Raw genomic sequence first — 25,493 nt, forward strand, 5'->3', positions numbered from 1 at the left:
ATATATATATATATATATATATATATATATATATATATTTGTGAATGTATATGTAATAATAATAATACAATAAAATATAATATATAATATAATGTAATAGTTATATAATATAACTTAAAATTATAATTATATATATATATATATATATGTGTGTGTGTGTATGTATATATATAATAATAAATATTATTATTTGACATTGACATTTGAAGACTTATATCAATTACAATTTCCGAGACATTCAACACCCCTATTAGGGGTGCCATTAGCACTCCTCAAATTTTAAAGTAATAAATTAAAGTGCAGACTAAGATAAAATTGGATAAAACAGAACAAGCAAAATGATCAATTTATCTTTAATGAGTTGTTTATTTAATTAATTTATGCAATTTATTAAATTATAATAGAATAATTATTTTTATAACAAAATATATCATTAGAAAGTTTTCGTCAAAACAATTAAAATGACACCAAGTAAAAAGTTTATGTAGTTTCCAATTTTTTTATTTTTATCTCTTTTCTATATTAGTTTTTATTATTAATAAATTACATAAATTAATAAAAATATAGAAACTATATAAAAATAATATTTTGATGATAGCAGAATAAAAGTTTAAGAAACATAAAATACAATAAATAAAATTTAAAGATTGAATAAAATGTAAAAAAGAAGACTTATTTGATGTTTTAGAAGAGAATTAAATTTTATTTTGAGATTATATTGGTAAAATATGAGTCTGTTCTATCTTGTTCTATGGGATAGGGATGAAGCAAGTCTGTTCCACTCTGTTCCACGTAAAAGTCATGTTTGTTCCACCTTTAAAATTCTCAATATATGTATTAAGTTAGATGATTTATTGATGCAATGGTTAACAGGTGGAAGCCTCTTTGTGAACCTTCAATTATTAGTTTATAGAAAATGGTTAACAATGCATTTCATACAGGTTGTTGCCAAAAAAAAAACAATGCAATTCATGCTGTCTGAATAGGTTAAGCCACAAAGCAGTTGGAGGAGGCCAGGCCTCTGAAATAATGGAGGACCATGTAGCAGCTCATTGAACTTAATTTATATGAACTAGCTTAATGAAGTAAAAGAGTGATTACTTCATGCCAAATGTAAAAGAGTGTACACATGAATTTAGATTCTCTACAATCAATTATTTGTGGTGTTGTCTTTATTTTTTTGGATATTGTTTGGTGTTTTAAAATTTCAAGCGATGTTAGTTTCTATTTGATGATATGACTCTGTGTTAGACTTTTTGGTCTCTCGGTTCCACATGAGGCAGATTAGAAGTTGATGTACCATTAACTTTATCTTCGTGGATCAAGGTGGTTGGTCCATAAAAGGTTTTTTTGAACGACTTTATACAAGTCGTAGGGATGCTATACTATTTTTTGTTTTGTTACAGTGTCGAGTCTTACCGGTCGGCGCTTATGCTTACCGGATAAGTGTGTGGTGTCTAAACCTTATAATTCTTTTGTTTGGGATTGTTACTTTTGTGTATTTTCAAAACATGTTCTTTGTACAATTTACAGTTTTGAAATGGGTGTTTCCATTTATTTTTTGTATGGAACAAAATTTTAAAATGTTTAGGGGTCGTTTACCAAACACTTATCCGGTGAGTGCTTACACTTGCCGATAAGACTAAACAATATCACTTACGTTACCAGGTAAACTTTTAGTCCATGTTACTAAATTTACCTGACATTGTTTGCAAAAAATTAAAAAGTTAAATATTTTATAAAGAATAAACTACAAATTTAATCCATCGTTTGTCAAATATATATAACACGTTTCGTTCCTACAATTTTGAAAATAAAATATGAACATTGTGGGTTTCCAAAGCCCTCAAGTATTATGTTCAAAAACCTCATCCTCTGGTTTCTTCCTCTAACAATCATTTTAAAAACCTGTTAAAATCATATCATCGTTGGAATCTTCTCTAACAAACCCACCTAAGCTTCAAAACCGTCTACATTTATGGCTCTCTTCGTATTGCGCACGAGTGTACAACTGGTACTGTTAAATGCATTTCTATCTAATTCATTTCTTTCTTACATATATCAATATTAAAATTTACTTTTTACATTTTTTAATGCATGATTTGACCTAATTCTGACATAAAAGAACATACATGTATCATTCCAAATTGGTTTGAGCTTGGACTCCAAAGGTCGAAAGTGCTTAGAGGTCCGAGGTTTGATCCAAGGAGGAATAAAAATCTCCTTGTGAGCACGAATGTTCAAATTGAGTGACTTCGGGTTACTCGCGAAGCGGGTGGTTGCCCTAGGATTAGTCGGCTCGCATAGCGGGTTGGATATTCAGGTTAATAAAAAAAATATCAAACCTTGAATCTTTCTTATGTTCATATTATCAACCTACAAATTTTGTAACATTTGATTAGATAATGTTAAGTTATTAATTAAATTATGAAAGTGATCACATCAATTGTGTAGTATTTTTATTTTTGTGTTCAAAATTCAAAAAATTTACTTCCATTTCTTACATTTATGTATGTTGAAAACCGGTTTATTAGGTAAAATGAGTATAAACTAGGAAAGACTGAAAGCCGATTGAGAAAAAAAAGTTCTTTGTTACATTGAATAAAATCCCCATGATGCTGATCCGATTCCAAATTCCAGCTTCTATCTACCGATTTCAACTTCTCTCTTTGTCCTAAAAAAATCAACCTCCTTTGAAGAACCCATCTATGATTTTCAGTGTTTCTGAACTCAAAGGGCTATCCTTAACCGGGAGGTGAGTGTTCTTTGAATTCTTGAAATTGTTTCATGATTATTATTTCCTGAATGTGTAAAATCGATCTGGAGTTTGTGGTCGATATATTGTACATCGGTTTTGGTACTTCTGGATGGAAGTATTATTTTGGATTTTTCTGAGAAAATGGCGGAACTTATATATATATATATATATATATTTTTTTTTTTATCATGGAGGCACTCTTCTTTACTTTGAAGACTGAATGACTAAAATACCTTATGTCTTTGTTCAACTTTATTCTACTATTTCTATATTTCCTTAGATGAAAAAGTGTTTGTTGAATACCGTGGCTTAATTGAGTCAGTAGGTTGAACTTGGACAAATGTTTGAAGTAGATATGTTTGTTGTTCAAGTTCTCAATTTATGGCAACAAGCTTCAAAGATGAGCACAATGACAAAATTCATTTATTTCTTTGAGCATATGTTCCTTACAATCTTGATACTTAGGATATATATATATATATATATATATATATATATATATATATATATAGACTTGGGATCATATGAGACCAATGATGTTTCGTGAGACCCGTTAGACCCGTAAGACCAATTCTCAACCTTTGGATTAGATCTACAATCTGAATATTCATAATCACAAAATTGTCACGAGACTTCTTAATAATCACAAAATTGCCACTGTACATATTTAGACCATTAGATCACTAGCTTATAAAGTTGATCAATGAACATAAATTGGTCTAACGAGTCTCACGAAAAACCCTTGGTCTCACATGAACTCGACCTTATAAATATATATATATATATATATATATATTTCTTCTTCTCGAATAATAGATTCGGTTCTTACAAATGTAAAAGTTGTTGTAAGAAGTGGTCTAGGCACAAAATATGATGTTTTGCTACATCAAACAATGAACAGTAGAGTTCAAAGGGTGAGAAGATAGAACAAAAATTGTTGAATTCATGTTGTGCTCCAAACAATTTGAAAAATGTTAGCATTTTCTCAGATGGCTTATTATTGAATCTACAAAAAGATGGTGATCATTTATCATACCGATATTTTTCCTGCTTAATAGATTCATGCCCTACGCTTTCTATTGCATCCTATTAGGATGTGTATAGCCCCTTTGCAACTGGCTACAAATCAGTAATTCGCACTTTCGCTTCTTCAAAAAGGAATGTGTATGTGAATCTCTTCTTTCAACTTGAACCCTCGATATATCTCGGGTACAAGATATTTGATGAAGAATCTTCATATCTCTAGAACACAAGTCCATGATTGACATCATATTGTTCAATTCAAATTTTCTTGATTTTGTTTTAGTTATTTGTGCATCGTTATTCATCCACATTTTCTTGATTTATATATGTATGATGGTCATATAATGTAAGTTCAAATTTTAAATGGGAAATTTTCATTTCAAGCTTTGAAAACGAATATGTTAGTCACGAATACATTTATGTGTGTTTTTTGGATGTATAAATGCAAATACTTCTTGGTTTCCTGACTGTGTCCCATTTCACTGCTAAAATAGGGATGAATTAGAACCCTTTTGCCAATGCTTCTCCCCCACCTGACATGTAACCTGTTTGGTTACCTGACTTGTTGTTTTTGTACAATAGAATTGATCACATCAGTTAGGGCTTATGCCAACGAGAGTGTAACAACTATCTTTTCATCAGATAAATTATTTGCTTTTGGTCTGATGGTTCTTTTTACCACTTGTCGCATATTGGTGAGCTTACTTTGAGATTAGATAAAGGAAGTAAAATGATTCATCTTCAAGGACTACCATAAGCTCTATGAAACAATACAATACTGTTGATGCAAAACAATGTATGTATTGTTCACGCTGTGAAACAACACAATAACGGCGACGTGAAACAGTATATCTTTATCTTCAATTAGCTTCAACTACATTCATCTAACTTTATCTTCACTTTTAAGTCATTTTCATGAACTTTTAAATATTTTTAATCACTTTCACATGTATGAAATTGTTAAAGTTTCGGTCATAATAATAAAAATAGGTAAATAAAGGTAGTTGAATGCAGATGGAGGTAAATAAATGTACATGAAAATTTCTGTAACATGCTCATTTTCACCATGATAAATGTCATGTCATTAATAATAACTTTCCTATAAATATCTCCAGAGTAACAGGTAAATAAAAACCATTTACAACGGAAAACTTTAAAATAATAAAAGTGTAACTTAGATGTTAACTCGTCACATACGGGGTTATGTTACAAAACATATCCAAACCATAAAAAGTCTAAATACTCGAAGTATGCTTAAATAAATAAAAGTATATCGTTCTACATGTGTCCCTTGCCTTTATCGACTCTAGAAACGCCAGCTCCTGACATTCTTACTATAGCTAGATAGCTTAGTGAGTTCATGGTTTTCGTGCAATAACACCTATCTAATATCATATATCACAAATGCAATATATTTACGGAAAACCACAATATGCATTTTTCAAAAATAAACATAACTGTTACAAGAGCCTATAAACTGTCTTACTGAGTGAGAAATTGACAAGTTGCAAGCACTCCTTGGGTGTGTATGCCTCTCCCTAGAGCCAGTAATCAATTACAGGATTGTGCTGTTATATCACAAGTACGACTCACACAAATCTAGTCACCCATTTTTGGGTTGTGTCCCCCCTTAAGTGTGACGCACCATACTGACATGTCATTCTCCCGACTGCGTACCTTTGATACAATTTAAATCAACTAAACACTTCACCATGTGAAGAAATGCTTATAACCCAAAAACAATAAGTATGCATAACCATAAATCTCCGTACATGTGATCTTATAAAGTATCACATGGCTATTTATGTGTAATATATTCCTCAACATAAATAATTTATAATTCAGCAATAAAAAAAATGGACCAAAACAGACATTATTAGCATATATTCTCGATCAAAGAGAAATTGATTGTTATGTATTTGGATTGCAAAACATATGAATATATCATTGATGGTTCGATAAGGAATATATATAGATATGAAAACGGATATTTATTTTCATTACCAAGAACAATTAAATCAATAAATAATATAAATATTTAATTTTCAATTACACCAATGAGTAAATGGTGATCAATATTCAAAAATAAAAATGTATTAAATTAGGAAGGTTCGAGAAAATTCTGAGGCGCGACTATGAGACCAAGTCTCAAGTCTTAGGAGTCATGACGAGATCATGATGTTTTTCAAGGTGTGACTTATGGTGACAAATTTCTATATCATATATAATATTATGCATATATATATATATATACATATATTTTCTACTAATATTAATGAGTTAATGATATTGAACAATTTAAATTAGGTTATATATTAAAAACTAAGGATTATCACGTTAAAAAAAAGTAAGAAAAAAACAAATATTGCATTACAGAAATCGTACATTCTACCATGACGTACCACAGACTTAACATGGCATGAGACGTAAATCTTGAGACACAAATAGTCACAGTTGTTGTTGCAGCGAGACTTTTAGAACAACATTTAGGAATATATTTATTTAATTAAGTTAAATAATCTTACGTCGTTTTTCTAAATTTTTGGAATCTTATATTTAAAAAATTGTTTTAATTAATTAAATGTCTAGAATTCATTCTTTTATTTTATTATTTGATCATTATTCACATTTGAATATATATATATAGAGAGAGAGAGAAAACTTTATTTTTTGGTTCTTGAAAAATCAGAAAGTGAGACATAAACTTTTATAAGTCTAGAAAGCATTTTTATGGTTTTTATTTTGCTATGCAAGTAGTCCTTAGTCACTAACTCCGTTAAAAATTCCATTTAAAATTTTCTTTTTTACCTTTTTTTTTTTGAAATATTAAGAAAATATATTCATATTATACTATTTATCTATTATAACTAAGTATTATTTTATTTTAAATACATATATATACATTTGATCGTTAAGATCACACCCTTTCTTGAGAATCTCTCTCTCAATCTCACTGGCGGTTGCAGTCTCATTTCGCTGGTGCCCGACGACCAACCACTACTCCTCCACCTCTCTTCTCCATGGCCAGCTCGTTTCTTTCTATTACCTCCGTGAACTACCAGCACCATGAACCAAATCAAAAAGACCCTAGAAACCAAGAAACTCTCTCTTGTGATTTGATCATGTCCTTGTGATTGTGATTTATCCATGTGGTTTGTGCTTTATTCTTGTGATTTTTCCTCGTGGTTTGGTTTTTGATAAATGACATTAGTAAAATGAAATATATTTATATTATATTATAAAACGGTAAAACTAAAAAAATGTTATTTAAATTACAATTTCTAAAATAAAATGTATTAAATATAAAAGCAACATTTTTACCGAACTCCCTATTTTTTGTGATGAAAATTCGTTACCAAAACACTCATTTACCTTGAAACCAAAACTCATTACTCATACAAGATCCATAAAAAATTTAATATTCAAATATTAAAATCATGGGTAAGACTCAATTATCCAAACATCAAAATGTGGGCTAGGTCAAACATTTAAAACCACCAATTATGGATAACATGTTATGATCAATATGACACGCAAAACATGGATAAACTCCATACACAAAAACAACTTTCGGTGATGGGGAGACCCGTTTCCATTAAATGTAGTCGAACACAGAAGTAGGACACGTATCAACGTTATCGAAATACATCTCAGATCCATTAACTTTAATGCACACTATTCCAAGCTTCACCTTAAATCCTTAATACCTTTAGTGTACACCCCCTGTTGGGTGGTAGGATTTTTTACATACCCTTAGACTTATAAAAGGAACCACAAAGCAGGCATATAATATGGTCCAACATCGTCTTTTCCAAGTAATAAAGAGGTAAAGTACCGTTGTCGTCTATGGAAATTGTAGCAAAAGTCTAATAAAAGTTTAATGAAAGAAATGATTTCAGATGATGAAATTGAAGACTTTAATTGAATCTAAGTTAACACTACTGAAATAACATAATATATAAAGCTCTTCCAAAAAGCCGCATCATAAAGACTAATGTTGGAGGAATGCTGCAGCATGGAACAGTAGGCATACAAGTAAAAATTTAGCTACCTAATGGTGTAAAAACAAGCAAATCACTTAATTTAGCTCCATATATGAACAGATGGAAAATAATGTAATAAAAATGACTCAAGGTTGAGATAAAAGAAAGAAAAACTACCAAGAGTAAAGAAATAGGTGATTTATGCCTTGAATAATTAATGCATATCACTAGGCGTCACCTCAAGGTCACAGTACATTTAGTCACACTACATCATCTCAAGGATACCATATCTTAGTGCCCATCGTTCTCTAGTTGAGTGCCACCCTAAGGTTCCCATTCGACCTTTAGTATCTACTCACTAGTATTCAAGATAGGAACATCAAACTTCCTACTTGACAACAAATGTCATCTAACCCTTATGCATAAGGGTTAAACCATATAAACACAATACTCACTTTCTTGGAACATTTTCTCTTGATGAAGTTGGCTAATTGAACTGAAGTCTGTGAGTGCATCCATTGTGGTGAGAAGATAAAGAAACTTACAAATAGAACCACCACACCATTGCATAAGCATATTAGTGATTGCCCAGAGTTAAGAGCCATCAACACCATTCATCCAGATCAGTTAAAGTTAAAGGTTGTACCGGGGAAATTAGATTCTTCTTGTTGGAAATTATATGTGAGGTGAGGTTGGAAGTTTTCCTCCATCCCACATTGATAGATAAAGAAAGTTTAGAGAGTATCTTTTTGGTATGCCATCAAGAGAGATGGGAAATCAGATTTTGACCAAGTTTGGAGATAAATATTGTTGGAGGATAATTTGATCAAGTTTGGAGATAAACATTGTTTTTGGATAATTTGATCAAGTTTGGAGATAAATATTGTTGGAGGATAATCCTCCAACTAAACTTGATCTTCCACTTTTTGGGGGACGATAACGTTGATCCTCAGGGTTTTACTAGTATAAATATTGGATAGAAACCACCCCTAAAGTATCACTTAAGAAATCGCTTCCCTCTCTCTCTATTTTCTGCTCCTAACCGTTCTTTCTCTCTAACGAATTTTTGCATCCATCTTGCTTTGATATTTGGTTTTCCATCGTTGTTGGAAAACTGAAAACTTGTACTGCATCAAATCCTGGGGCTTTGCGACTTGCAGACTCACAACATCAAAAGAGTAGTCGTATAAAACATTTAAAGGTGGGTTTTGTACCGAGCAGTCTTCTATCTTTACGTACCTCAAGAAAACCAGGTTGGTATTTAATTTTCAGCATTATATTTAATTTCCGTTCACTTAGTGAACACTCTGCTTCTACACCTTTCTACCATTGAATCTATCATGAAGGATAGATTCAAACCCGTGTGGGATTATTGGTTTGGTTGAGATCTCGATCTTAAGTGTTCTATCTCGTTTTATAAAATTTCTATAGATCTTGGTTTTGTTACCTATTAATAAAGTCCAAACTTTATTTATAAAGGTTTAATATTTTTTGTTTTCTATTCTGTTTAATTAAATTTTTCAACATTTTATGGTCCAAAACTGAAAATTTGACAATAGTAGGATTAGAGAGGTTGTTTCTCACATGATTATGGTTCATGAGTTGCCATTTAATTTTGTTGAGTATGAACTATTTAATGTGGTTATGAAGGAAGCTAACCTCTAGTTTAACAAGATTTCTCGTGCATCGGCTAGGCAAGATTGTGTTGCTAGTTATGAGATAGGCAAGAAAATCAAGAAAATGTTAAACGTTGTCAAACGCGTGAGTATAACAACTGATATGTGGACATCGATGCAGATTATTCATTATACGCTTGATACTTGTCATTTTTATATTATGATTTCAAGCTTAACAGATGCATCTTGAATTTTGTTGATGTGCCACCACCTTATTCTAAATTATTTATCTAGGATTCCCTCTTTAAGTGTTTAAAAGAGTGGAATATTGAGACAAAGGTTACTACTTTGACGGTTGACAATGCTACAACTAATGATGTGGTGGCTACAAAGTTGATGGAAATTATGAATCATCAGAAAAAGCTTGTTGTTGGGGTTGAAGTTATTCCATGTGTGGTGTTGTGCACATGTTTTCAACTTGTTAGTTAAAGATGGTTTGTTGGAAATAAAAGACATTATTCATAATGTTCGTGAGAGTGTGAAACACGTGAAGGCCTATCCAGGTCGATTGCATATATTTAGCGAACTTTCCAAGCAAATGACCTTGTCAAAGAAGCATTTGATCTTAGATGTTAGTACACGATGGAATGCTACATATGCTATGTTGTCTACGGCCTTGGAGTTTAAAGAAGTATTTGTGAATTAATGCCGATCGAGAATCAACATACAAGACCTTGCTGACCTCGGAAGATTGGGACAAAGTTGGAGTTATTTGCTCCTTCTTGGGGCTTTTTAGTGAGTTTACAAAAATAATTTCAGGTATTATTAATTTTCTTTATGGTTTTTATTATAAGTCATTTTTTCTAAGCTAATCACCTAATTCTCATACACTTCTATTTACTTCTTTTATTTTATAGGCTCTGAGTATCTACATCTAATTTGTTTCTTAGTGAGTTGTATGGGATTAAAGAAACAATAGATAATTTGTCTTTAGATGAGAGTAAATACATGAGAGATATGGCTCTTAAGATAATTTTTTTTTGATAAATATTAGGGTACTTGTAATTTGTTGATTTCCATTGGTGCTATTTTGGATCCTAGATACAAGATGAAGCTGGTTGAGTTCTCTTTTAATTCCATTTATTCAGCGGATGAGGCTTCTAAACAAATGAAAATTGTTCAAGATACTCTTACTAGAATGTTTGAAGAGTATGTTGAGCAACATAAAGCAGCTAATGTTGTTAAACTAGTATTGCACCTGACAATAGTGAAAGTGGAGTTAAGAGTGGTTATAACAAGCTAAGTTCTAGAGTTGGTATGTGTATCAAGAGTGGCACGACAAAGTATGATCAACATATCAGAAGCGTTGACACTTTTGCAAGTGTGAAGTCAGAGTTAGACTTTTATTTAGAAGAAGGTGTGTACAATGGTGATTCAGGTGCATATTTTGATGCCTTGGAGTGGTGGAAGAAGAAAATCTGAAGTTCAAAATTTTGTCTAAAATGGCTACTGATGTTTTGGCAATTCCAATCACTATTGTTGCTTCAAAATCATCTTTTAGTGCTGGTGGAGAGTTATCGATGCCCATCACGCCTCTTTAGGGATGAAGACGGTAGATATGCTCATTTGCGGAGATGATTGGTATCATCATCATTATAGACTACACAAAAAGAAAACCAAGGTAATTTGCTTAATCTTATCAATTATAATACTTATTTTTCTATAATAACTAATAATTATTTTGTTTTTTTGTTGTAGGAAACTGATGATACGATATATATTGAACTTCCATGAGGTGACAAATGATGATGGTGGATTTTTTTTGTTCAAATGATGATGGTGATTATTTTGTGTATGTTTAAACCATGGATAATTGGTGTGTAATAGTTAATTGAATGACAAGTAGTGGTGTTCGGTTGTTTAGGCTTGTTCGTTTGGGCCTGTTCGTTTATGTTTGTTTAGACCTGTTCATTTATGTTCGTTTAGCATGTTAAAGAACGAACATAAACGAACACGAACACATCTGATTTCTAAACGAACGTACATGAACACAATAAACACAATGATTTTCATCCGTTTATCGGTTCGTTCATTTGTTCGGTCGAACGAACATGAACAAGCTTCTGTTTGTGTTCGTTCGGTTTGTTTACAACCCTAATCTCAGAGTAAAAAATATAAGTACCGAACTCTGATCTCATTATAGCCGAACTGTGAAGACTTTGTTCTTAAAAGTTTCTCTTCTAGTTCCGAACTCTGGATCCATTATCTAGACTTGTACCTTGCAGAATTCTCTAACTCTGACCTTTCTTATTCAGATCTCTAAGAATATCCTTCCAGAGTCAAACTTAGACAAAAATATATCTTGAACCAACTTTACAGAACCTTACAAGTAGAAGACTGAAGAAATGAAGAAACCCTAGAAAATCGGGTTTAAAACGACATGCATTATGAACGCGACTTTGTCCGCATCTAAACTCGTGCCAAAAGTCGCCCACACCTAAATCCCTGGGCAACTGGACCCTAATGCGGGTTAGGGTGCGGCCAAACCCGCTTGGTAACCCGTATTGATCTCTGATTTGATTCCCGAAAGCCTCTTTCTTAGGTCTTCACAAAAAATTCACTCCATATCATTTCCCAGTGATAAAAGTCGATAAAAATGGTATATTTAAGGTTAGAATAGCAAACAAAATACAAAGGCAACGACATGTCCAAAAAACGGATGCTACACTATGAGATCTCGTCTCTATGCTTGTATGCATGGAGGGAAGTGAAACACGGTCACCGGAGAGGAAGGGGGAGTGAAGGTTTGGCCAAACCCATGACGGGGTTTGATTGGAATCCAGGTTAAAATGATTTTGTCCCTGATATACACATATATACATATATATTGAACACTTGTATTTTATTTTACGTTGTGAATCGCTCTCAATCTATTGTTTTTTAAACATTGTAAGTACTTATTATAACTGCACATTGTGGATACATGTTTTAATTAAACATTAAATATTTTAATTACACATCATGAAAACATGTGTATTTTATAATATCACGTTGTGAACTACACTCATTATCGTTTTCAAAAACCAAAACTAAGGATTTGGTGGATCATGGGTTGATCAAAATGGTGAAACATAAACCGAGAGGTGATGGGGTTTCACCATGGGAGAAGGGAATGGTTAGGAATCTTAAACCTTATTTCGATCAAGTGGTGGACCCATAAATTATTTTGAACGGGTGCACATTTAAGGTCGATCAAAAAGTTAAAAGATCATCGTTGCTGCGGGGGAAGTCATCGTGGTTTGACCCAATAAAAAGTTAATTATGTTAATTTGGGAAATAAAATACATTTTTCTAAATGAAATCGACTTTCACCTTTTGAGTAAGGTGCAAGACTATGTGTTATGTTTGACGTGTTTTTAGCTGAATTCCATCGTTACAAAAAACTTTTTTGGTTTTTTTGGTTAATTTCCTAGAATTTTCTATTTTTTGATTTGATTTTAATTGTCCTTTTACTTTCTTTTTCTAGGTTTTCAATTCGTTTTCTCATGCATCTAAGATTTCTAGTATTAAATATGATATTTTACAATTTAAAATTAACAAACCAAATTAAAATAACACAAGGGTTTGAACAAATGAAGAATGATTACGCAGATTTAGTGAAAACGGATTTAAAACAAAATATAGAATTTAGGACAAGTATATAATGAAATAAAATCAATTTAGAGCAAATATAGAATTTAGGGTAAATAAGCAACTCGATGATAAATGAAGCAATTTAGGACAAGTAAATAAATATAACAAATAATATGTTTGGAAAATACGAACCAGATAAAAAAACGAATGATTCCTTATATGTGGGTGATTGAAGAACGAAAGTGGGAATAAAAATCCATTGTTTACATAAATTTTATTAAAATTACATTTTTGGTCCCTTAGTTTCAGAATATTTTAGAACAACCTTCTATTTCTAAGACTTCCATGACAAAACCATTTAAAAGATATAAAAATAAATAAATGTTGCAAGTGCAACTCGAGCCCAAGACCTCTTAGAAGAGAGTAGTGATGGCTAAAATCCGGTCTCGGGCCGGGCCGGGCCGAAGCCGGTTCGAGGCCGGAACAATGTCTTGTAACCGTTCTCAGTCCCGGTCCTGCCGAATATACTTAGGCCTGGTTAAGGGTTTTTGTAACCAGTTACGGGTGACCGGTCCCTACCCAAAAAAAATATTTTTTAATTTTTTTAATGATAGATTTTTTAATACATTATAGAATTGTAATTTGGTCACTCAAATACACTTTAAAAATACGTTTTATTATAATTAAAACTACATTCAAATATTCAATTACATTCAAATATTCAATTATTTGAAAATACATTTATTCATCATCGGTATCCCATGTCAGATTGATTTGAAGAGTTTCGGTCTCTTGAATTATTCTAATAGCCTCTTGGTCATCAATGTTGAGTTCCTCATCATCGTCATATTGTGAGTAAGTGTCGTCGGTACCGGTAGTTGGAGGCGTGCTTAGTCCCATGACGATTTCATTTTCTTCCACCTCTTGAATCTCCACCTCTAACGATGTCGTGTGTTGAATTCTATCAACGTTATCCAAGCAATCCTTCAAACTGATACAACACTCCACGGACTCTGGGCTTAGTCTCGTTCAACTTATCGAAATGATCCTGCCACTAAGAGAAAAAGTGGACTCCGAAGCTACCGTACTAGCTTGGATTGTTAGTATATCCGTGCTATGCATGCCAAACCCGGGAATTCAGGTTGCTTTTGTTTCCAAAAATCTAATAGATCAATTTTTTTCAAAATATTCGAAATCATTTGCGGGGCATGCGCTCACAAAGTTAGTATGCACATACATGTTTAGTTCACCCAAATCGTTATCAAATCTACTTTTTTTACTTGATTCATTTAAAACCTCGTTCATGAAATTAGTCATCAACTCTTTCCGACTTTGGCGATAACCACTAGAAAAACTAGAACCCGTATATCCACGACTTGAAGAGTTTTGTTGTTGGTTTTCTTCTACATAAAAATGTTTATAATGATCAAATAAATCTTAAAATTTACGATTAAACAAACATATTTGTTCCATTGAAAAAGAATTATTCATAGTCGTATCTAAACCAAAGGGCACACATACTTGTGTAATTAAAACTTCAACTTCGATAACATTTAAATACGGATTTAACGCCACAGCACAAAAAAAGAAAAGAAATGGAATGTTCATAAAATATTTTAACAATTTCTTTTTCATTAAACTCATCATCAACCTTCCCCAATCATGATGGTGTTCGTATTATGCAATCTTACTTGCCAAAATATATGGTTGATTTAAAAGTAAAATGGCTTGTTGAATAATAAATACCGGATAAAAGTGTTATTGCATTTTAAAATTGCCTAAAGTATCGTACAATCCTTCGACCATGACTCAATCAAGATTCCAAATAGAATTTTGCGGGTAATGGCGTTTATAAAATGAAAAAATATAATTTTTTTATTTTACCAAATTTTCAATCATAAAATAAGTCGAATTCCATCTAACGGGCATATCGAACCTCAGTCCCAAAGCATTAAAACCAATGTCTTCGCAATATTTTCTATATTCCGCATTCATTTTCTTACCCTTTGTGAAAATTCGCCGCAACATAAGTCTAAACTTATCTATTACGGGTTTACAAGTATTTAAACTGTCTTGAACGATTAAATTTATTATATGTGCACAATAACGTATATGAAATAATTTACCGTTTAAAATAGATGTCAAATGACATTTTTATTTTTCCACACATAGATTGTCATTGTTAGCGGTATCATATGAAATGATAATTATATAGCAGATAAATTATAAAATGCAAGACATTCTTTAATAATTGAAAATTGACGTGCACCCTAATGTGGTGCATCAAACGGTTCAAACGTGATTACACATTTGAATAAATGTCACAATTGCTGCTCAATCCAATGTGCCGTAATGCATATATACGGCAATCCGTGTAGTGCGCTCTATAGATCACACGTTAAAGAAATGTTGTTAAGCAAAAGAGAAAACATTTGTTGCATTTCACCTCGACACATTTTCCACATTTTAATTGCATCACGTCTAAGGGTTTGACGACTTCCTGGCTTGTATCATGGTTGTAGTATTTTTTGGATCAACTTCGTAATGCGAGGGTTGTCAAAATGTTTGAAAGGCAATCCGACTTGAATGACACATTGTGTTGTCATTTGTCGGTTCAAATCGACATCCCATATTTGATCTTGAGTGTCAAGTATCGGTTGGCTTGAATCGCCCCTCGACCTTAACCCCGAGCACGTTTTTTCGGTGTGTCGCCTTAAAGTAGAATTTCCTTCCGATGTAAGAAGAGCTTGACACGTTTTGCATTGTGCCTTTTTTTCCCGTTCGAGAGGATCACCAAGTTGTATGAATTCCAAATCTCGGAGTTTCGTTTGTGCTCAACGAGAACTTGGGCAACTTGTTCGTTTGATGCATCATGTTGTTCACCGGCCATTTTGTAAGACAAAGAGTGAAAATAATGAAAATTGTGAAGTGGAAGCGAGACATGAATACGAGCCAAAGTCACAAAATATAGCGAGAAACAGAAAATTGTGAACGTTTTTTTACGTTTTTGCGTTTTGTAAGTTGGTATGTAAATCCATACTCCACAACACTTATATATATTGTTTAGAAGACCAAAAAAAAAGGGTCAAAATCAGTCCCAATGGTCATAAACAATAAAAAAAGGGTAAAAAACAGCTAGTTTTTCAAAAACCTGGCTGAGTCGGTCCTTTGTTGGTCTCGGTTCCAGTCCTCTGACGGTCCCAAGTCGGGCCTTTCTGGTTTGGCCATCACCAGAAGAGAGGCAGATTTACTTTATTATAGTAACCATCTCAACAACTTTAGTTTGCTGTTATTATTTTGTTTTCCAATACTTAAGAGCTTACTTATAATTAAGCGGGTGAACCACTTTTCCTTTGTGATAATCGAATGAGCAAGCGAAGGGGCCCCACTCAAGTCTTAGTAGGTCCGCTCTTGTTTCGATCAAAACTCTATGTTGCATCCGCTATTTCTATAAATAATCAATATTATCTCTAATTTACAATATTAAAAGAATATTATACAAGGTTCAAAAAGACATGAGACGTGGCGGGACAGTGAGGCTTGCCTTACACGCCATCGTGAGGACACCACATGACATAAAGCGGCAATTTTGTATGTCATATATAGAATCATATTATCTAAGCAGATAATGATATTAAAAAAATTATACATTCATATTAGAAGAAGAAAAACCATATAGATTTTTATTATAAAAATAGTTTTTGATTAAATGTTTAAAATAGAACTTAGAAAGGTAATTTTTCAACTTCATTTTAACTGTGAGTTTGTAACGTTTATGATTTATGAAACTGTGAGTGATATGATTAGTTAGATCTATAAAAATATAAATCTAAAGTTAAAAGTGTAAAAATACAAAAAATAAAATAAAATTTAAAAAAATCACGTATTACTAAAAACGCACACGACAACACGGTTAGAGAATTAAAATTGAATGAATAAGATATCAAAGAAAGTTATGGTAATAACCGATTTGTATTCAAATTAATTCCTTAATTATATCTCATATGTCATTAATACGTATATACCATTTTTCTTAAATGAGGGGCTAATATTAATAGAAGCCTTATATGCATGCTTTTTTTAATGACTTTTTCTTTTACCTTTCATGTTTTATTATTATTCTTCTTATTTTAAGTGATATATATTATACTAATGTTGTTTATCAAATACTTATTCAATAAAATTTAATATTATTTTTTATTTATCTAATAAGATTTTAATCTATTAAAACAACATCATATGTAACGATTTATGTTTTAAAAAACTCAAAATTGAGCATGGCCTAAATTTTGTGTGCTAACCAATTAGGGGACATGTAAAATAAATGGTTAGTAGCAGCAGGATACATACATGCTTTCTTTCGTTTCGAATGCTTGCTCACTTTAGAAATATCTCTTTCTTTCATCTCAATCTCAATCTCAATCTCAATCTCAATCTCATCCAACAAGGCTACCGTCTCTCCTCCCTCTTTGTGAATGTGATTTTCCATCCTCCTCGCGCTTTTATGTGGATAAGGTAACGAAATTGCAGTTTTTCCTACCTATCGCTGTCGATTTTTCATTTACAAGGGAAATTTGACAAATCTTGGAATCTGGGTGTACAAGATGTCGATTAGTTTTTGTGTGGTTGTGTTTTGATTTTCATTTGTACAAGAGAATTTTCGGAAATTTTTGTGGGTTTGAAGAGATCCGAAGCTATTTTGGTGGGGCATCTGAAAGCGATTCGAGGAAGTACTCTGGACTTCCATTCGATATTCGCAAGTGTTGAGTGGGAGTTGTTGAGAGAGACTTGCTTGAATTTGTGGACTGTAAGCATTGAGAACCACCCAAGATATCTTTGCCGTTCGTTCTGGATTTTTCATATAGTTTTCGGCTGTTTGTGTGACATATTCAATGTTGGTGGCTGCCTGCTGTTTGCGCTTAGCATCATTAGACCTTGACTTTCTCTCTCACACACACTGACAGGTGTAAATTAGTAAAATCTGATATAATCTTAACTCTTAAGTTTGGAATTGAAGCGGAGACAGATTGTTTGTTGTTGACTTGTAATTGTTTAGGATCCTTGGTTTCTGGTGCGTCTTCACTTACCCCTCTCCACCCCAAATGCCTCTTGAAAATTCATATTCTTCATCTCTTTTGTTTGTGTTTCTTGTTTTCAAAGAGATTGCTCAAGTGGGTACTTTTATGTTTTAATTAATGAAACTTTCTGATTCTTATTCTGAAACTTCTTTATAAGTTGGACAGAAGTTGGAAACTCAGTTGGCAGTTTCTGGGGTCAATTGATTAATCAAAAGTTTGGTTTGCTTTTTCTAGGGTTCCTCTGCAAATTGGTTTTCAATGTTTGTTTGATGTTTGAGCGCTTTCCATTAGAGTTTAGCTCTTGGAAATATGGAGAAAGATTTGTACGAAACCTTGACGAAGAAAGACAACATGGTGGCTAATCCTGGGCTTCAGATTATTAAGCACCCCTCTTATCATTCTTATGGTAAACAGTTGTTATCATGGTTTGATATACGGGTGTTCTATGTAAGAATAAGCAATCTCATGGTTGATGGCTACACCCCTGAATATCTCACGCTCAACCATATACCATTGGATCCTGATACTGTCCTTGAAGTTAATGGTAGAAGATGTACCCTTCAGTCGGAGGGTAGTTCTTGTCGTCTAAGAAGGAACCGAGTAGACAAGAAATTTGAAGAAGCTACTTTCGTAAGCACAGACAATATAAGGTTGTCGGGTAGTGTGAAGTTTGAGGTTTTTGATGGGGAAGATCTCATTCTTTCTGGGGCTTTGGAGATATCTAATGATTGCAATGGGAACATCGGTGAATCAAAAGACAATGATGTCGGGAAGTGGAGCATGACTTGTGAATCATTGATTTCTGCTAGCAATCGATTTCTGAAGGGAAAGCAAATGGTGGTTTGTGATTCAACACCGCCAATGATTGAAGTTTATGTTGCTGGATCGTTTTCAGGGACACCAATTATTTTGACAAAGACTTTGCAGATTAGTCTCAGGAAGAAGCAAAATAGAAAAGGGCGGTTGGATACAATCCCAGAGTATGAGACCGCAGAATCACAGAAGGATGTTGCAGCTGGGCATGATCTTCAGGTACTAAATGAAGTTCTAGATATATGTGTGTTTGTCTATCTGTTTTGCATATTTATATACCTTTTTTTATTAACCTGGATATCCAACGAGCCGACTAATCCCAGGGCAACCACCCGCTTCGTGAGTAGCCCGGAGTCACCGCATGTGAACCTCCGTGGCCACAAGGGGATTTTTATTCCTCCTTGGATTCGAACATGGGACCTCCAGACACTTTTGACCTTTGGAGGCCAAGCTCAAACCAATCGGGCACCACCCTTGTGGTTTTTATATACCTTTATCGTTAAACTTCTTGAGATCGATAGATACAAAATTTGAAAATATTTAGCTTTTAAGATCTCGAAGCTTATACCTTGTGGCCATTAGGTTTCAAGTTCTACTCAGTAATTTACATGTACTCCCCCATCTCATAATTAGTGTCCACTTTAGTCTTTTAGTCAAAACTAGCATATTTCAAATTTCAATTTTGGATGATATAATTTTATGTTTTTACACCCATTTTTTCTATTTCTGATTCATCAAAAAGTAGTGTAAAATTTATAGAATTGTTTATTTTGCTGATACAAGGTTTATTCGGAATGGAGCAGGATTATAATTCACTAGGCTACACGTCATTTGGTTCATGAATCAAGTCGAATTAACATGATTTGGATCATACCATTCTGACAACTATGATTTTGAGTGCTTATTTTCTATGCTGTTAATATCGCGATATATCGGCGATATATCGGATATCGCTCCTAGAGAAAATATCGATCCATAAATATCGGTCTAAATATCGTCCCCGATATTATCGGCGATTTTTCCCGATTTTTAGCGATATTTTGATACAAATATCGGACCGATATATCGATTTTTTAGGGTTTAAATATTTGGGCTTTTGTTACTTCATGGGCCTAGTTTTTTGGGCTTGGTAACTTAAATTAGGTCCGAAATTGATCTGCCTCCACAACGGTCTTCTTCTTTCTTTTATATTAGCTCGTTTTTGAACTCTTTAGATGATGTGATGTTTTAATTTTGAAACTATATTTCTAAACTCTAATTAATGCATATTATATATATAATTCTAAGAAATATTATGTTAACCGCTATTTTGGACCGATATATCACCGATATAACCGATATATCGAATATCGGTCCTGACCGATATTTCGTATTCTGACCGATATAACAGCATAGCTTATTTTATATTCCACGTATTTTGATGTTAAAATGTACCTTAAAGAATCTTGAAAATCTAAAGTTTGACTCCAATTTTTGGAAGGAATATCAGTCACTAGAACACTTGTGGAATCACACTATCAATTAGGTAAAATCATATATTCTCTTCATTCCTTCTTGTTAATGGACCTTTAATGGCGCTTTTCATTCCCTGAATTAAAATTCTTTTGTCGTTGGTTTAAAATGAAAGATGAAATAGAACATGCTTAAATCTCATCAATGCTCACAACTCTACTTGTGTTCGACATCAATGGGCTGGTCTTCTGTAGGGAGAGCCTAAGAATGTATATGTAGATCATGTAGGCTTGGTTTCACAATTAAGGTGTTCTTTTTAGCTACACCACCTTGTATGAAGCACTTGGTTTGGAAACCATACCACAAGGTCTTAGGACTGTGGAAAAGGGCAACCTCCTCCAACTTGTGACCTGATTGATGTTGATCATTTGGTGAAGTGATGGTGCACATTCTTGCTTTATATTGAAGGACAACAATTGCCATCTTTTTGAGGCAGCATGCACCTTTCTTATTTATCGGAATGTTCCTGATGTTCTGATCAATTGGTCGCCTTCATCTATCTTAGATGGAGGCATTCACTTTACCATCTTAACCATTAAGAACCCTTTTTTGTGTCTCCCAAAATTTTTGGTTGTCCGTATGAGTCTGCAACTTATGTGGGAGTAAACCAAATTTGACAGAAATGGATCAAGTGTGCTTTTGTTTACATGCCTAGAAAGGTTATAGGTGCTATAGTCCTAGCCTTAGAAGATACTTAACGTGTTTGCTGATATTAGCTTTAGTTAATTTGGGTTTAAAACTTTTCTCCCAACAACTTCTCTTAACTTTATACCTCATCTCACATCATTAGCACATCTTGAAATTCTGACTTATTTCTTCTCGGTCAAGTTGACATTTTATATTCGATGGTGACGCCTACTGTTTTCTGCTCATGATGCCTAAGAAGACTTTGATATTCAGTGTGCCAACCCACTTGCAGAAAGCAAGCAAATCCACTAGATTCTTGGCATAACCTCTTTGCGCACCTGCTACCTTGTTAACTCTGGGCAAAGTCACAAGTACTTGTACATGATATCTCATCCAAAATTACTTGGCCCATCTTGTTATATCATATTGCATAGTGTTCATATGCATTCACCACACCCCTAGATGGTTGTTCAATTCCCTGACATGTAATGAGGCGCTTGACACATGCAAGATGAAAGCAGAAAGAATGCTTTATGTTTTCCTTGTGCATTATGAAATAATACGTTGGGACCTTTATATATGATATAACTTAGAAACAAATCCCCTAAAAATCATGGCCTAAATATCAGGAAAGGGATTCTATTAAATCAGGAAACAGATAATCCTCATTTAAGCCGTATCACAATCAATATATTACAGATTTCAACACCCGCCTTCAGGTTGGATTTTATATATTGATCATCTCCAATTTGCTTAAGAAGTCATTGAATTTGTCTTGTGAGTCCTTTGGTGAAGATATCTTGGGTAGGAACATAAGCATATGCATGGCTCCCTTCTCCACCAGTTCTCTGATAGAATGTTTATCCACTTCCACATGCTTGGTTTGGTCATATTGGACAGGATTGAGAGATATATTAATTGCTGCTTTGTTATCATGATAGAGCTTGGGGCTTCTACTGAAGTTCTTCTAGGAGTTTTCTTAGCAAAGTGCTTCACAAATTCCTGGAGCAACTGCTCTAAATTCTGCTTCGGGACTGCTTGTGGCTACCGTGTTCTATTTTTTGCTCAGTCATGTTACTAGATTCCCTCAATCCTCATACAAAGGTGCAATATCTAGAAGTGGACCTCCTATCTTCGATTTGACCCAACCCAATCTGCATTTGTGTAGGTTTCTATATTAATTTGCATTTCGCTTTAGTTAACCCTGTATTTGCGTTTGCCTAGATTTCTATGCCTTTGCATTCATCTTTCTTGAAGTATAATTACCTTCAAGGTGATCCTTTAAGATATCTATGTATCTTGTATGCTGCCTCCATATGATACCAAAAATGATACTCTAGTTTTGAAGTTTATTCCTATTGAGGGAACTGTTTGAAATGTAAATGGATTTTTACTATAAAGTTGCATCCTGATGGATCTTGTGATGGCTTGAGACTCTTAGATCAGCAAGTTGGTCTATTGGTTTTTGATCAGGGACCTTTTCTACAATAACAAATAACAGTTATATGTGTATCTGCATTGTATATCACAATTTTCACCATTTTGGGCTCTATATAAAATTATCAGCATGGTTCTCTTGAGGTGTGTACAGATCAACCACCAGGCTTTGTGGTTCCTCAAGAGGAGTCCAAATGCTGTCATCTTTGTTCTCTATATCACTTGAATAGTCCTATGTTCAAATGATTATCGAACGTTCTCCATGAGTTTTATCTGACTAGGAGTGACAACCACTATTCCATTTTTGACCAACCCTGGTAACCACGCACCTTGACTAATCTCATGGGTCCTTGAAGTTTGAAGATTACAGTCAGGAAAATCCCCAGTAGCCTGAGGAGACACGAACTGGCGAGTTATGGGTAGGATCCCCAAGGCCTAGCCTTTATTTGCCAATTGAGTTGACCCTCAGGTGATGGCTTTCAGGCAATTGCTTAATCTGGAAAGAGTTCCAGGTTCCCTAATCTCGACAAGAACAAAGGCATCATGATTGATTTTATTGCTGTCCAAACATAGTTCATACCTTTTTTCTGTTTGTTTAATTACAAAGTTATTTGGTATATGCATTAACACATCTTGATCTGAAATGGAACTTAATGTAACCCCATATCTCATTGGTATGCAGGTAGCAGAATATAGACGTTACAAACCTGTAAATGACGAAAATTATGACAGCAGCCTGTACTGGAGCCAGACAGAATACATGGAAGGTGAAGATGGAGCATTGTCATGGTTCAACGCTGGTGTGAGGGTTGGTGTTGGCATAGGGCTTGGCGTTTGTCTTGGGGTCGGAATTGGAGTTGGTCTTCTTGTTCGAACGTACCAATCTACCACCCGGAACTTTAGAAGGCGGCTTTAGTAAATTCCTTTTATACCCTTCCCATGTATTATTTCTTTCTTTTCACTTTTTGATCATATGCTATAAAGGGTGTAGAAAAACAACTTTATCTTGGCCTAAGTTTATAAAACCAAATCAAGAATCCCAATACCTTTCTCTGTTTCTGAAAGTTTTCAACAATTTTGACATAATAGATTTGCATACTACATTTAAACAAGTACAAAGTTCAATCAGGAAGAGCAAAAGCATCATAACTTTAACCACATATATAGGGAATTCAAGATTTATAAGCAAAATTCAAGATTCATAAGCAAAATAATCCAGTCACCATTGATCTAGACTCGGTAGACCAGTTGACTTGCTATAAACTTTTTACAACAATTTGTTAGCATTCTGTATATTTAGACTCTTCAGCAATCCCGTTAGTTGCAGCAGAGGGAGTCTTTTGTTCGAGACCCCAGAATTTAGCAGTTTTCAGGTCGTCTTGCAGCATTAATCTAGAGAAATCTTCATGGTCATACTTCATAGTTGCCTTCCCACCAAACTCAGTTGGGAGATTATCCACATCGAAACAGGATCTCATGAGCTCCACGCTCTCTTTATTCTTTGGGTACACGAATTTCACCTTCTGGATCGTTTTTGGGTCCAAGAAGTACTTAACAATCTGCATATTAATCAGATATGCTGTTAAAAATCTAGTGGCATCCATAATCCATAAAGATACTTGATTCAAACAATACAAACCTTCCAAAATGCTTCAAAAATTCGTGGGGGGCTGTAGAGAAACGCTACTGCTAGCCTTTGCGGATAGTGGTTTTGTAGTATGCTTATGGTTTCACGTGCAGTTCTAACTGGTACGTTGGTGCTGAAAGACCATCCACTGAAGTCTATCAGCCATGCCATTTCTTCTTGGTCTTCTGGAAGATTAAGTATAGCATTTTCTATCAAGTACACCAGATGTCTGATCTGGTTTTCCATTGATGTTGTGTTCTGCAACGACTTAAGTTTAAATATCTCCATAACCATAGAAAGGATAAAAGGAAGAAGGTTTGTATTAGAAAAGGCAAGCGACGGTCATGTAATCACCTGTCGTCCTGGTTTCATTATGAGAACGGTTCTTCCAAAACGGTCACGAAAATTGGCTCTGAAAACTTTCCCAGTTTCACCTTCGACAGATATCTCGTGCCAACGGATTTCTTGTGGTTTGAAGGTTGATCTCCATACAAGGGTATCTTCCAGCATCTTTTTGGCTTTGTCTACGTTCCAGTTTCGAGCTTCGAGATATCTTTTGAAGCATGCATCAGTGCAGTAGAGTAAGTCATGCCCAGAAAGGGGACCAAGAGCTGCTTTAAGCTCATTCACCTGTGAATGAATCAAGTGTAAGTATTTGTTTGAATGTTTAGGAAGTTGTAGTAGTTAAGTTACCTTAGATTCAGGGTGAAGCTCATGATGATCCTGTTCTTGCTGTTGCCGAACAGACCCTCGACGGCGAAACATGGAGATGGTTGATTAAGAAAATTAAATGGTGGTCTACTTTTCACATTGTTCAGCCAAAGTTTTTTCTTTAATATAAGATGAAAGATCCTTAATAGATAGGAAAGTGGGAAGTAGGTGCGGTGAGGGATGGGGATGTAAACCCAAGTTGACCATCATAACCCATGAAACAATCTGGATGGAAAATCTAACACCTTTTTTCTTACACCAAAACATGGTTTTCATGATTAATCACTTAGAAAATTAAGGAACAGATTGATACGGGTCATAGGCGCCAGACTTGACTTAACTTACAAACAATTATATATATATATATATATATATATATATATATATATATATGGGTCCATTCAAAGGAGAACTGATTAGTTTGTGGTAACTGTGAGATCTAATCTTATGAAAAATTTTCATGAAATTGTTTATTCTTGTGAAATTGTTTCATATAATACTTTTTTTGATGAATTTGTTTCATATATGGTTATGAAATTGTTTCATATAATACTTTTTTTGATGAATTTGTTTCATATATGGTTATGAAATTGTTTCATATAATATTTAATGAAATTTTAATGAAACTGTTTCATGTATTTCTCTAAAATTAAAATAATGAAGATAATAATATCC

At 33.7% G+C, this 25,493-nt stretch overlaps 2 protein-coding genes across 5 annotated transcripts; one reads left to right on the top strand and one right to left on the bottom strand.

Moving 5' to 3' along the window:
- Positions 1-17,359: 17,359 nt before the first annotated feature.
- On the top strand, positions 17,360-23,536 carry LOC112508784 (uncharacterized protein At1g01500-like). 4 transcript variants are annotated; one of them, XM_025113530.1, is made up of 3 exons: positions 17,360-17,528; positions 18,326-19,123; positions 23,163-23,536. In XM_025113530.1, the coding sequence occupies exons 2-3, from the start codon at positions 18,401-18,403 to the stop codon at positions 23,394-23,396; spliced, it is 957 nt and encodes a 318-aa protein (XP_024969298.1). In that variant the 5' UTR covers positions 17,360-17,528; positions 18,326-18,400; the 3' UTR covers positions 23,397-23,536. The 4 variants fall into 4 exon arrangements, with proteins under 4 accessions (XP_024969298.1, XP_024969301.1, XP_024969300.1 ...); XM_025113533.1 differs by lacking the exon at positions 17,360-17,528 and adding an exon at positions 17,541-18,184; XM_025113532.1 differs by lacking the exon at positions 17,360-17,528 and adding an exon at positions 17,541-18,084.
- Positions 23,537-23,559: 23 nt separating this feature from the next.
- Positions 23,560-24,962, bottom strand: LOC112508785 (phosphatidylinositol transfer protein 3-like). Its single transcript, XM_025113534.1, has 4 exons — positions 24,801-24,962; positions 24,462-24,737; positions 24,120-24,365; positions 23,560-24,039 (listed from the first exon to the last, which is right to left on the bottom strand). The coding sequence occupies exons 1-4, from the start codon at positions 24,870-24,872 to the stop codon at positions 23,761-23,763; spliced, it is 873 nt and encodes a 290-aa protein (XP_024969302.1). The 5' UTR covers positions 24,873-24,962; the 3' UTR covers positions 23,560-23,760.
- Positions 24,963-25,493: the final 531 nt, after the last annotated feature.

This window comes from Cynara cardunculus, assembly GCF_001531365.2.
Source record: "Cynara cardunculus var. scolymus isolate 2C chromosome LG 3, CcrdV1, whole genome shotgun sequence".
Classification (NCBI taxonomy): Eukaryota; Viridiplantae; Streptophyta; class Magnoliopsida; order Asterales; family Asteraceae; genus Cynara; species Cynara cardunculus.